Source organism: Phyllostomus discolor, chromosome 3 (assembly GCF_004126475.2).
Source record: "Phyllostomus discolor isolate MPI-MPIP mPhyDis1 chromosome 3, mPhyDis1.pri.v3, whole genome shotgun sequence".
NCBI lineage: Eukaryota > Metazoa > Chordata > Mammalia > Chiroptera > Phyllostomidae > Phyllostomus > Phyllostomus discolor.
In genome coordinates, this window is record NC_040905.2 from 74,494,044 (window position 1) to 74,507,586 (window position 13,543).

At 39.5% G+C, this 13,543-nt stretch overlaps 1 protein-coding gene across 1 annotated transcript in view; it reads left to right on the forward strand.

Annotated features, from left to right (window-relative positions):
* CAMK4 (calcium/calmodulin dependent protein kinase IV) overlaps nucleotides 1-13,543 on the forward strand; it is a 204,046-nt gene that overhangs the window by 166,169 nt on the left and 24,334 nt on the right. Inside the window, exons 7-8 of the mRNA XM_028529930.2 lie at nucleotides 653-743; nucleotides 2,820-2,894. Of these exons, the coding sequence (XP_028385731.1) occupies nucleotides 653-743; nucleotides 2,820-2,894 (166 nt within the window). The remainder of the gene's footprint in view (nucleotides 1-652; nucleotides 744-2,819; nucleotides 2,895-13,543) is intronic.

Genomic DNA, 13,543 nt, shown 5'->3' on the forward strand with positions numbered 1-13,543 from the left:
GTGGAGCATGGACTGGAGGGGAGCAGGCAATTAAGCTAGTCATCAGAGTAATTATGAGGGGGTACATGAACGTGGCCTGGCTGCAGGCAGGAGCAGTGGGAGGGGATGGGACTTGGGGAGGGGGGAGGGCAGATACCCTCTGTGAGGAGAGAGGCCTGCACGTGGTCTTGGGTTGGATGTGTTCTCTCTGTTAATTACTCACATGTAAGTGTCTGTTTCAACAATAATCCCAAGTCTGTGCCATGGCTGTGAATTTATAAGCTGACACATGCCATTATGCTTTTTAGATAATAAACCAGACAAATTTCAAGATACAACACCTTGACTTTCTTATAATAATAACTAGCCAATTTGAGCTGATATGCATGAAGAAAACTGCAACTAATATTCTCTGAGGGACAAATATTTTATTTCTGACAATTGGTTCTATATAATTTAGATTGCATTTCACTTTCAGGTAATTATAGATAAGTTATTGGAGATTAATGTATAGTTTAAAACATTTTTTCTTTATGGTATTTAAATTATAATATGTGTGTTATTGAATCACATAACATAGTAAAGATTATTATAATTCTGAAAATGGTAAATATAAGTGTTGAAACCATGAACGTGACTGCATGAATGTTACCTCATTATATTCCCTGTTTAGTACCTACATGAAAATGGGATTGTCCATCGTGACCTCAAACCAGAGAATCTTCTCTATGCAACTCCAGCCCCAGACGCGCCACTCAAAATCGGTAAGGACTTTCACCCCTTTTCCCAGAGCAGGAGAAATGTGTTCTACAGAATTTTAAATTGTGGCTCCATCCAATTTCCCCTGCATTTAATTTCCTCAAATGTTTGTTGTCCATAAAGGAATAATGCACAGTTTCGAAGTCTGGAATATTAATCTGGAATTAGTGCCTAAAGTTAGTGTCCCATTGCTGGACATACTAAGGAATCACAGCTCCTGAAAATAGCAGGAATTTCTGGAGGTGGCCTCGTATTTTGTGAATATGTTTGTATAGAAGAAAATCACAGATAACATAACACTTCTTTTTTTAGTTATTGACTTTTACTCCACAGATTAGATGGAGCCTAATTTTAGATAATCAAGAACTTTGACACAAAATATTTAGTGCCTACCAGTGAATTTAGGCTCTGAGGCACCCGTTTATACAGAGATCAACTGAGATCTGCATTCCCTGAAGTGTGCTCCACAGAATGCTCGTTCCTCGGTGGAGTGAACAAGGGCTAATAATTTCCTTTTGGGGAAGGTGCAGGTGCTTTGTGGAGGTGCTAATGGATCGAATAAGTTGGAAAATGCCAACATACACAAGATTTTTATTTTTTCAGGATTTCCCCCAAACCTTAAAAATGCTAATGTGCACACTGATATCTAATATAGTGGACTATGAGGCTTTTCCCCAAAACCTTGTTTTTTTCCCCCAATAGGCATTTTGAAGAACTGCAGTGATGAACTTTGGGAAATCCTGATTCTACCCAAACAGATTTTTCAATTAGCATTTTAGAAAAAAAAGAGTATATTAAATATTACTTTCCATTTGCCTTCCAAAGCAAATCTTCATTTGCAAAAAAAAAAAAAAAGTAAAATTTATTTTAGATGGATTCTCCTTAGTAGAATCCATGCTGTCAGGCCTGTACAGGGTTTGAAAATTTTTTAATTAAATCCTCCAAAGGACCTTGCTCTCTTGGTGCTCTCCTTTATAGTGCAAATCCGATGGGTTCACTGCATTCATAAGTGTTAACACCTTTGAAAATTAAGTTACACCAATCGCGGGAGGGACTCAAGCAGCATAATGTGCTCCGTGAATGCGAGACCCTGCAGGCAAAGTGCCGCAGCCCCGCTGGGCAGCCCTCGCGTTCTCATAATCGCTCCTGAAAAGCAGCAGACCGCGGGAGGCTCCCATCTCCTTTGACTTCACTTTCAAAGATTTTATCCTTAACAATATTTCTTTAAATGGATGGATAGATACTAATTTAGGCAGGAGAGCCTTGCTTTCTGAAGGACTTCCTGCTGCTTTCTCTGATAAGGATCAGCACCTCCACGGAGAAATGGGTTTATCTTTGAAGTCTAAAATGGCATCCATTCTGCACCTGCCTCTCTTGAAGAATGGCCTTAAAAGGTTTCCTGGTGCTTGCTGAGTGGGGCAGATGTAGCCCAGCAAATAGACCCCATAATGATAGCAACTTTTGATAATGTTTTATCTACGTAATATTCTGAGGAATAAATAAAAAAAAGGATTTTTACAAAAAAAAAGATAAAGCCATATTCTTCATAGGAGAGTGAATTCTTACCTGTCAAATACACTAATGAATGACATTATTTGAAGTAGAATAAACCTTTTAATGTTTCTGTTCATTTTTTTGACATTCATGAAAGTCTAATTGTTTATTTTGATTTATTCTAATAGATGAAAATTTCTGAATTATATCACTAATTCTACATTGTCCTTAGAGTTAGTCTCATAAATCTCAGAATTAATATTTAACTAAATATATCTATTCCAACCATTACTTCAAGAAGAAATAGCTTATTTGCTGAAAGCTGGAAATGATAGAGAAAAGTATAAATTGTTTTTAGGAATCATTTTTCTCTAATTTAAAGCAAGACTTAAATTATTATTATTAGTTTTTTTTTAGTTTTCTCTCCCTGGTGACTGGTCCCCATCTATATCCATCCCATCTTGAAATACAAAAACAAAAAAATAAATAAGTTAGGTTCATTTTAAATAAGAGAAGTGTTCTGTCATCTACCAACAGTTGAGAAAAAAAAAAAGCTTGCTTTCTTAATTGTTTTTTTGTGTTGCCAGCTGATTTTGGACTCTCCAAAATTGTGGAACACCAAGTGCTCATGAAGACGGTGTGTGGGACCCCAGGGTACTGCGGTACGCTCTTTAGTACTGATATTTTACTTTCATTGTTATTTGAAATCATTTTTATTTAAAGTTCTGAATTTTTAAACTCTTAATATCTCTATTTCAAATGCTTACAATTTGGTGTGTCTCCTCAAGGAGGCATATATAAATGATACACCACCTCTTGTTCTTCATGAGGGGTTCTCTGATGTCAGTTTTAGGGGGCCCCGTTAGAACAGCAGGGGTGGAGGGGGATCCAGGGAGGAGGGGCCGGGTGATTTGCATCTGCCTTTTGGGCAGTAGCTACTCTTTGACCCACTCAGGAGTGGAAAGACCATCGCTGGGGAAGAAGACAGGGAAAGAGCTTTGTTTGTGTTTGGAATTAAAGCCACAAGCTCTTTGTCACTTCCCTCACTTACAAGGGAGGGGTTGTGTCATTGGCTCAGAGGGTATCTAGAACAACGTATATACCATGTACGAGGTAGTCAGTAATTCTCGTTGATGGCACTGGCCTGGCCTCATTAACCTAAGGGCTTCAGGTGGGGTTTCCCCACAGAGTTCCCCAGTCTCTGAACATGGACAGAGCCACAGTCCTCACACCCTCTCACCCAGACTCCCAGGATGGTCTGAAGGTGCCCATGGATAGTACACAATCGAGCGACAGAACAGTATCTGTGAATCCATGCCAGATGAAACTCATGCATTTTTTTGTTGATGGCTAAATTAATCTGGCAACAACCTAAAGGTTGCAAAAATTATCAAAAATTTCTAAAGATTTTATGAATAGTGGATATGTCACAAATTAATTAAAATCCTAACCTGGAAAAGAGACAAGAGTACAAATTATCAGTCACAAGGTTAGCCATCATTTTCTTTTAGGATCATCATCTTTTTACACAGAGCTTCTGTCACTCACTCATCTCTTCAGCAAAGTCACCTGCTGTGTACTCAAGCCTGTGCTTGGCACCAGGGAGACGCATTTTCAGCTCCTAGCCACACCCAAGGGGCTTGCAATCTGTAGGGGAACAGACATGTTAACCAAAAGGTATAGCACCTTAAGAAATGCTGTGTTATGTGCATGGAGAAGCCACTCTGGGAATGTAGGAAAAGGATGGTATTTGGAGTTACCTGGAGTTACAGTTACTAAGGGAACATGGAGTTACCTTAGCCCTCCATGTCATCAGAAATAGACACATAAAAGCTGCATAAGTAATTCATTTTAGCAACTTCTGAATTCTCAGAAATCAGACTGGAGAAGGGCAGTATGGCATCCACTGAAACAAATCCATTCTTAAATCCACAGAATTTAAATGCTAGAAGAAACTTCAAAGTCTATTTACTAATACTCTCATGTTACTAGGGTACAATGATAATGATTTCCCCAAGATTCCACATGTAGTACTTAGTAGATCAGAGATGAGAATCCACATATCCAAGGGCCTATGAACAGAATTGTAGAATTTCCTCTTTAAAAAAAAAGCAATATAGATAAATCAGTATAGCTTTCCACATAGAAATATTTATAAGTTATTGCTTTTAGTTTAAAGTATTTTTTATTTTAATTTTTTAAATCTCAAAATTATTACTAGGTTATTGTAAGACATAAAAATCCAAATATTTGTAACAATATTAGTAGCCTCATGCATTATTTCTCCCCTTTCTTCATGTTTTCATGTTCACATAAGCTTTTTGTAATTTTTTTATTAACTAGTTAGGTTTCCTGATAAATCTAAAATATTCCTTGCTTCTTGATTATCCATACATTCAATAATTACACAGAATTAAATGTACTTATATTTCTATTAGATCTTTACATTGTGCTAAATGTTCTTGTTCTGGATCTCAAGCTCTTTGAGGACAAGTGCTGTTTATCATAAGGTGTAAATTCAGAAAAATCAAAATAACTGTGGCCTAAACAAGATAGAGGTTGATTTTTCTCATGTTAGAAGTCTTGAGAAAGGCAGTCCTGGTGGATTCCACAGCTCTGGCGAGGCAGGTGTGATGCTTCTTGGTGCCAGGGATCTGGGCTTTTATCTGTCTTGCTCTACCATTTCTTAGTATGCTTCCTCATGGTCCAAATGGCTGCTTGAAATCAGCCATTACATCTCCATTCTATACAACAGGAAGGAGAAAATACTGAAAATGGCTGTACCCTTTCACTATTAAATAGACTTACTGAAGCCCTACATATCACTTCCACTCATATCTTATTGACTGGTGCTTAGTTACAGCCACAGGAGTTACAGCCACCGTACTTTGTACTGCCACAGGAGCTGATAGTGTGTCCTAGAACTGGATATGTTGCTACCCCACGTGAATTCAAGGTCCTGTTACTAAACATGAGTATTGCACTAGACAACTGTTTATTACCACCACAAACTTAGGAGTAAGATTCCCATTCCTACAGGGGAAAAAGTGAAAACCATTGCACTATACCATGTTCCCTATAGGAATCTTCTTTGTTTGTTTTTATATACTTTATTGCCTGTGGCACTATTTGTAGACAACCTTCTCTCCTAATGGTGCCATATGCACTTTTCCCTTTCTCTAATTCATGTGTCTTTATCCATCCTCCTCCTGTATTTCTTTCATGCCTCCACATCTCCAAGACTATGGGGAAAAAATGAACTCTGAATTTAGTACCACATGCCAAATGAGGTTGCCCACTTATGATCACTAGTTGCTTACCCATTGATAGGAGCATTGAAAGAGAACTGAGAAAAGAATAATAAAACAAATTAAGGATTTCCCACAAGAAAGCTGATAAGTAATTTAGTAATTGTTACCCAATACCAAACACTAAGTATTCCAAGGAGGTAGGTAGGTTGCAGCGATAACCCCCTGAGAACTGAACAGCTCTGCCATGCAGAGATCAAGAGGAGATTACATTAGTGTTCTCTCCAAGTCCTCCTCTGTGACTAAGAAAGAGCAGCAACCTTTCAAGGGCTTTAATAATAGTGATAAGAGCAGTTCTTTTTTGCAGCATTAAAAAATGGTCATTCTATGAATGCATGATTCATTCATTGATAAAATGAGCATGGGCTGTCTAATAGATTCCATTCTAGACACTGAGGTTACAAGAGTAAATACAGTATGGTCTTGCCCTTCAAGGATTTTCATGGGCTATAAAAGAAAGACCTGTACACAACAAATCAAAGTTTGTTGTGGTATGTCTTTTATTTATCTAAGCCAAAGGTCATGGGTACAGCGTGGGTAGGGCAATTAATCTTGCTTAGAGAGGTCTTCATGTCTATGGCCATACTACCCTGAACACACCCAGTCTCATCTGAGAGGTCTTCACAGAGGAGCAGCATTTAAGCTGGACCCTGAAGGATGAGTAGGAGTTTAACAAGTGAAAGGTTGGCCAGGGCATTCTTTGTCAGCAGGCACAGGAAGGGTCATGAGGAGTGGTGGCATCTGGAAGTTCAGGGACTGGTTGTTACCTCGTCACTGCATGACCAGAACATAGACTCCTTGGTATAGAGGATACAGATGGACTTGGAAAGGTAGGATGGAACATATTTGAAAGAATTTGTACATCAGTCTAAACAATTCAGACTTGCTTTGGTAGATAGTACTGATCTATCAAAGGTTCCTAATCAGAGCCATCATATTTTTAAATTAAATCTGTATTTTATAAATACCCTGACAATTATGACAGACATATTTGAGGAGAAAGAGGTCAAAAGAAGGCAAATTAGAAAGCTGTTGTAAATGCTCTTTCTTGTCACTTACAAATAGCTTCTAAGCAGATAGTGTTTTTCATCTTCTCCTAAATCTAATTATTTATTTTTTAGATGCAAAATGATTGTGAAAGTACTATATTAGATGCTTGTCCTTGCTATAAACAAGCCTATCTTATGGATAATGCCACATTATAATGAAGGCTTATTTCCCATTTATTATTTTTTTCCCTGCAAATCCTTATCACCTTAGGGGCTATATAATGACAAAAGAGGGAATTGAGCGGTTGAACATTGTCAAGATAATCCCTCCACTCTGCTATATAGGTATAGGCTCTCCAGGAATGAGTGATTGGCTATATTATAAGAAAAAGAGAGAAAAGCAAGAAAGCTGGGGTGAGGGGTGGGGAGGTGAAGAATTGAGATGGAAAATAAAACTGCTTTGTGAACTCTGAAGTACTAAATATGTGTATGGAATCACTTTTATAGGTTGAGACAGGCTTGGAAGTCAAAAACAAGTAAGTTCAATGTAATATTTATTTACCAGAGCATGATAAAAATTATATATAAACACATTTACTTATACATTCTCTTGACTCAAAAGGAAATACACTAACATATTACCCTATAGTGGGAATAAATGAGGGGGCAGGATTTTAAAAATATACCTGTGTATAGTAACACAGACCAACTAGAAAAGCTTAGGGCAAAACAAGGCATAGTAACATCAGGGCAAAGGAAGTGGATTACCTAGAACAGAGTAAAGATGCAGAGTTCTGAATTTTTTTTTAATTTAATATAATGATGACTATTTCTGTTTTATCTGTCTTACCACCAGATCCTTTATGGACAAGGCTAAAGTCCACTGTGAGGTCCACCCTCAGTTCTCGCCCTTTCTCCCCTCACCACACATAAGTACCATCATCACTTTGGTGTGTGTCCTTGTGAGGTCCTTAGCTGGGGAGGAAACTGTCCGTTTATAGATGAGTTGAAAATGAGGTCCAAGTATAAGACTGGTGAGAATCACTGTCCTCTACAGGACACATGATTTTACACGCGGACTTTACGTTTAACTTAAAGTGTCTGAAGCCCATATAACTGATGGAGAGGGAAGAAGGTGTGAGCTTGTTTCCTTGCTTATAAGAGAGATTATATAATCTCCTAGGTCAGTGTTATCCTTATGTACACTGGAAAGTGGATGTTTAAGTGATTCATCAAGAAATAAAAAAAGGGAAAGCCACCCATTCGATCTCATTCATTAAACCCTTTGCCCTAGGCTTTTAATACCAGAGGGTTCTCCTATAAGTAAATCTCAAAATAAAATCACAGCTGCTGTATGTTTAAGCAAATATTATTTCCTGGGAAATGTGCCCAGTTGAAATGAAACTCCAGGCTAGAAAATTAAAATGTGTGGCCCAGCTAAATGAAATCAATGACTAGTTTCTGAAATAGTCCATGTAGAATTCAACATGAGAGAAATTCTCGACTTCCGGTCATGATAGCAGTATAGGCAGACATGGCTCACCTCCTCCCACAACCACATCCAAATTACAACTAAAATATTATGGAACAACCATCACTGAGAACCATCAGAAATTGATTTGAATAGAAGTTTGAAAACTACAGATTTAAAGAAACCACATCTACCCAGACCGGTAGGAGGGGATGCAGACATGGAATGGGCTGGTCCCACATCCACCTATGGTAGATAAAAATTCCAGAAGGATATCTCAGGAGTGAGAAGTCCCAGCCCCACACCAGGCCCCCCAGCCCAGGGTTCCAGTGCCAGGAAGATCAATCCCCACAACTTCTGGCTGCAACACACACACACACACACACAGAGCCAAGGGCTGGCAAGTTGTTGCCATATATGAGACTCCATCAACCTGGCTAACACTGTTTGCCCTGCCCTGGAGATCCCCCAAGACTCTGCCCCACCGAACTTACAGGCCCACCCAAGCTGCTTTTCCATACAAATGGCTGGTCTTGGCTCATGCTTCACAATTTCCTAAATCCTATCAAACAAGCAACAGCTGGCTTCAGTGAGCCTCAGGCCCAGCACTAGCAGCAGCCAGTCTAGATTCATAGCTTGGCTTACCTGGGAATCTCCAAGACCAGCACTAGTAGCAGCCATCTCAGATTGCTTTATAGCCCAGGCAGTATGGCCCCAGGAAAAACACAAGTGGGAGCTGACCTTGCCCTGTAACACATGGGAAGCCCCAGGGCCTGTGCACCCAGTGGACAGCTACAGACCACATCAGAGCACCACTACACTGGCCCGGTACAGCTGATTCTCCACAGGGGGCAGAGGGTAGTGGTCAGTGATCACAGCCAGTCAATTTATCCACTGGCCTGGATAAATCCTTCCCATTGATCTGCCAAGAGCAATCAAGGCTCAACTACAAGAAGAAGGTGTACTTTGCTCACATGAAGGGCACACCTTGAGTACCCAGCCTGGGTGATAGGGGAGGCTGTTTTCCTGTAGGACACCTACTGCATTAGGCCACACTACCAAGACACAGAGTCAAAGTATCCCCTAACTAATGCACAGAAACAAACACAAGGAGGCTGCCAAAACAAGGAGACAAAGAAACATGGCCCAAATGAAAGAATAGATCAAAACTCCAGAAAAAGAGGTAAACAAAATGGAGATAAGCAATCTATCAGAAGCAGAGTTCAAAACACTGTTTATAAGGATGCTCAAGGGACTTAGTGAGGACTTCAGCAGCATAAAAAAGTTCCAGTAAGAAGTGAAGGATATACTAATTGAAACAAAGAACAGTGTAAACAGAAGTAGAGTAGGTAAAACTAATAATCAAATCAATGATTTGGAACATAAGGAAGCAAAAAACAACCAATCATATCAACAAGAAGAAAAAAGAATGCAAAAAATATGAGGATAGTATGCAACCTCTGGGAAAACTTCAAACAGTCCAACATTCACATCATAGGGGTGCCACAAGGAGAAGAGAAAGAGCAAGAAATCGGAAATGTATTTGAAAAAATAGTGAAAGAAAACTGCCCTAATTTGGTGAAGGAGATAGACATGCAAGTCTAAGAAGCACAGAGAGTCCCCATCAAGTTGGATGCAAAGAGGCCCACACCAAGATACATCATAATTAAAATGCCAAATGTTAAAGATAAGTGTTAAAGAATTTTAAAAGCAGCTAGTTTCTCAAAAGAAACTCAGCAGTCTAGAAGGGATTGGCAAGAAATATAGAAATATTCTAAGTCATGAAAAGCAGAGACCTACAGCCAAGACTGCTGAACCCAGCAAAGCTATCATTTAGAATCAAAAGGCAAATAAAAGCTTCTTAGACAAGAAAAAACTAAAGAAGTTTATCACCAGCAAACCACGAAATGTTAAAGGGATTTATTTAAGAAAAAGAAGATCAAAACTGTGAATAATGAAGTGGCAATAAATACATATCTATCAACAATTGAATCTAAAAAACAAACTAAGCAAACAAGAAAAACAGAGACAGAACCATGGATACAGAGAGCATTCTGATGGTTGCCAGATGGGAGGGGAGTGTGGGAGAATGGGTGAAGAGGTAAGGGGATTAAGAAGTGCAAATAAGTAGTTACAGAATAGCCATGTGGATGTACCATATGTGTGGTACAGGAAATGGAGCAGCCAAAGAACTCATGACCCCTGGACATGAACAAAGGGATGAGGACTGCCTGAGGGAGTCGGGGGATGCTGGGTGGAGGGGCCCGCAGGGGGCAAAATCAGGACAACCGTAATAACATAATCAGTAAAATATAATTTAAAAAATGAAAGAAATTCTCTACATCTTGCTGTTGGAAAAAGAAATTGGTTTAAAAAAACATCTGTCACACCGTGACTCCTGATAAACGTACTACAATGCAACCATGTGATATTACTACCAAAATGTCTTAGTTTAGGTGGTTAAGGCTTAAAGTCAGTGAGTGTTCAAACTTACACCTGCCAATTACAGGAAAGAAGTATAGCTGACCCTTGAACTCCTGGGGTCTAAGGGTATCTAGCCCCCACAATCAAAAATCCGTGTAAAACTTTTGACTCCACCAAAACTTAACTATAAATAATCTGCTATTGATGGGAAGCCTTACCAACCACACAAGCTGTTAACACATTTTATGCATGTATTACATACTATATTCTTATAATAAAGTAAGCTAGAGAAGAGAAAATGTTATTAAGAAAGTCATAAGAAAAAGTAAATACATTTATAGTACTGTGTTTTGGGGGCCAGTGTAATTCACACCCATGTTCTTCAAGGACCAATTGTACATACAAGCTGTTAGAGTAGAAAAGGAACTAATATGGTGATGGGTTAGATTATAAAATATATTTCTAATACCAATCATTTAATTCATTCATAAGTGTAATTAATTAAAATGTGTATTGATATTTCATATTTCTACCTGTCTGTTCAAATTCTATTCTCAGAGTCCGGTGCTGCTAAGAATTCATTTTCATTTGGATTTTGCCAGTCTTGTTATTACAGTGATAATTCCATGTGGTTGCCACACTGTAATATTTTCAAGAAATAACCTATTATTTGGCAGAAATAATCAAAATTAAAGAAAATTTTCAACAACCTAAAGTGAGGCAGAAAAGATTTCTGCCACAGGAACACGCACTAATATGAAAAATAAAGGAATATTTTAAAAGAAATAAAAGAAATAAATATAAAATATAAGCATTCAGAATAGTTTCATAAAAGATGTATTTTGTGCCTTTTTAGGGGACTAAAAAGCTAAGGTAAAATACAAGCCATCAAATTACATTGACAATCAAATCACACAAGGGACAATCTTACCTGAGAATTAATTAAACACCCCCAGTGATGACTTTCTTTTTACTATCAACTTTCTTAAAACTAGAAGAATTAAACACATAGTGAAATGTCAGCTGCACTTTCTGTAACATTCTGCTTGACAGGCTGGTGTGCACACCGGGGTCCCATGGGAGCTGCTGGCAACAGGAAGGGGGCAGGGAGGTGAGAGGAAGAAAGAGGAGGCTAAGCAGGCAGTCAGGGGTGCCCAGATCCAGCTCCTGTTCCCGACCACAGCCCTTCTTTGTCCCTGGGAGAGGCAGTGTCTCCAAGCCGTCATATGACTGTCCCAGAGGCATGCTTGCAGTGCCCGGTCCAAATGAATAGGTGACAGGTGAAAGAAAAGGGGGGTGGGGTGCTGGGGACAGATGCAAGACGGTGGGGAAGGCCAGAGCTCACTTACTGTTGACCTTGCAGAGGACAGGACTCTGCAGATTAAATGTAGGCTTATTTTAAGTTGTCTTGGGAGTTTTAAATCTAACGGAAAATGAATAGCTTGAGGTCTTTGCATTCGTGTGGTACTGACCTAAACAATGTGTACTCTGTGGAAATTCAGTTGTGTAGGTGTTTGGCCCTTTTTAATTTAATAAATATTTATTGAACTATTACTCACCAAGCAGTGTTCTAGGTGCTAGAAATATAACAGTGGGGGTCAGGGGGAAGCAAAACTCTTCTGTTTAAGAGTACATTTTAGTGGAAGAAGACAAATAATAAACAAAATGAATGTGTGAATTAGATGGAAAGAGGTGATGATTTCAATGGGAGAATATAGAGTTGGGAAAGAATAGGAAGTGTTAAGAGCCTGGGTTGCAATTTAAGCAGAGTGCTCAGGGAAGGCTTCACGGAAGAGGAAATCCAACAACAAAAACTTGAATGGACTGAGAGAAAGAGCCAGCCATGTGGATATCCAGGGGAAGAACATTCCAGGCCGAGAGGACAGAGCACACCAACCCTGAGGCAGGAGCACCCTGCAGTCTTTAAGGTCCAGCAAGGAGGCTGGTTGGTTGGAATGCAGTGACGAGGCGGGAACAGTAGGTAGGAGAGGGGATCAGAGATCCAACTGGAGGGACAGAGTTAACATTTACCGAGATGGGGAAGACTTTTGGAGCAACAGGTTAGGCCTTGTTGATTTTGAGATGCCCGTCAGATATCCGAGGGGAGATGACATGTGTGCAGAAGGGTGCGTATGTTTGAAGATCGGGAGTGCGGACATGACTTTTGCTATAAATGTGGGCGTAATCAGTATAAGCTATTTAAAGTCATGAAACTGCCCAGGCAGAAATGAAACAACTCCGATGGATCCCTGGGCAATACCATTAGGAGGCCAGAGAGGGGGAGAAACCACATCTGATATTCATAGATATCAAATGGTAGAGGAAGCTCCACAGGTCAGAATTAGGAATTGTGAATGAATGCTGTGAGGCACAGATTTGGGGCTCAATATACAAAACAATATTTCAAGACCTAAAGCTGTCGGCAGTAGGAGAGGCTGCCTCCCTGGGTAGGAGAATGGCCACCAAAGCTGACTGACTCGTCTCTCAGGACTCAGGGCTATCGACAAGGGAAGGGAAGGAGAGTCCTGCTCATTTTTGTATCACACAGCCAGATGGATGGTGTGTGGTTTCTAAATATTACCACAAAAGCTATCTATGTAAGTTGAGGATTATGGCAACCACTTAGTGAAATCAAAGCTAACCAAATATAATTTGTTCTGAGATGGCTGATAAAACTGAGTCGAAAGAGGTTCTTACCAATATCATCTCCTCACTTCTCCTGTTCTCTGTGGTTTGGAAACAGTCTTTTTAAGGCCCTGCTAATCCTTAACTTCTAGCTCTCTATACCATAAATCATACCCTGTGCCCAGGGCTTTGTAACTGTGAGTGACTATTTTAAGTGCAGAACCAACCATGCCAGAGAATCCACAGTTCTGCAAGGCTCAGCTCTGTCGCTGCACGGGTGCGGGCGTAATGATGTGAGGGGAAGAGGTCAAAAGGACATGCTGATTGATGGCAAGTGGGTAGAAGACTTGCTTAAAATATATTATTTGGGCTCTGAACACCCTGCAAAATGTTCCGTTTTAGAATGTTGCTACAAAAAAAAATACATGAATAAAATAAAATAAAAAGTTTCAAAGGAATTAATACTGATAATTATCAGTAAGATTCTCTGTCCA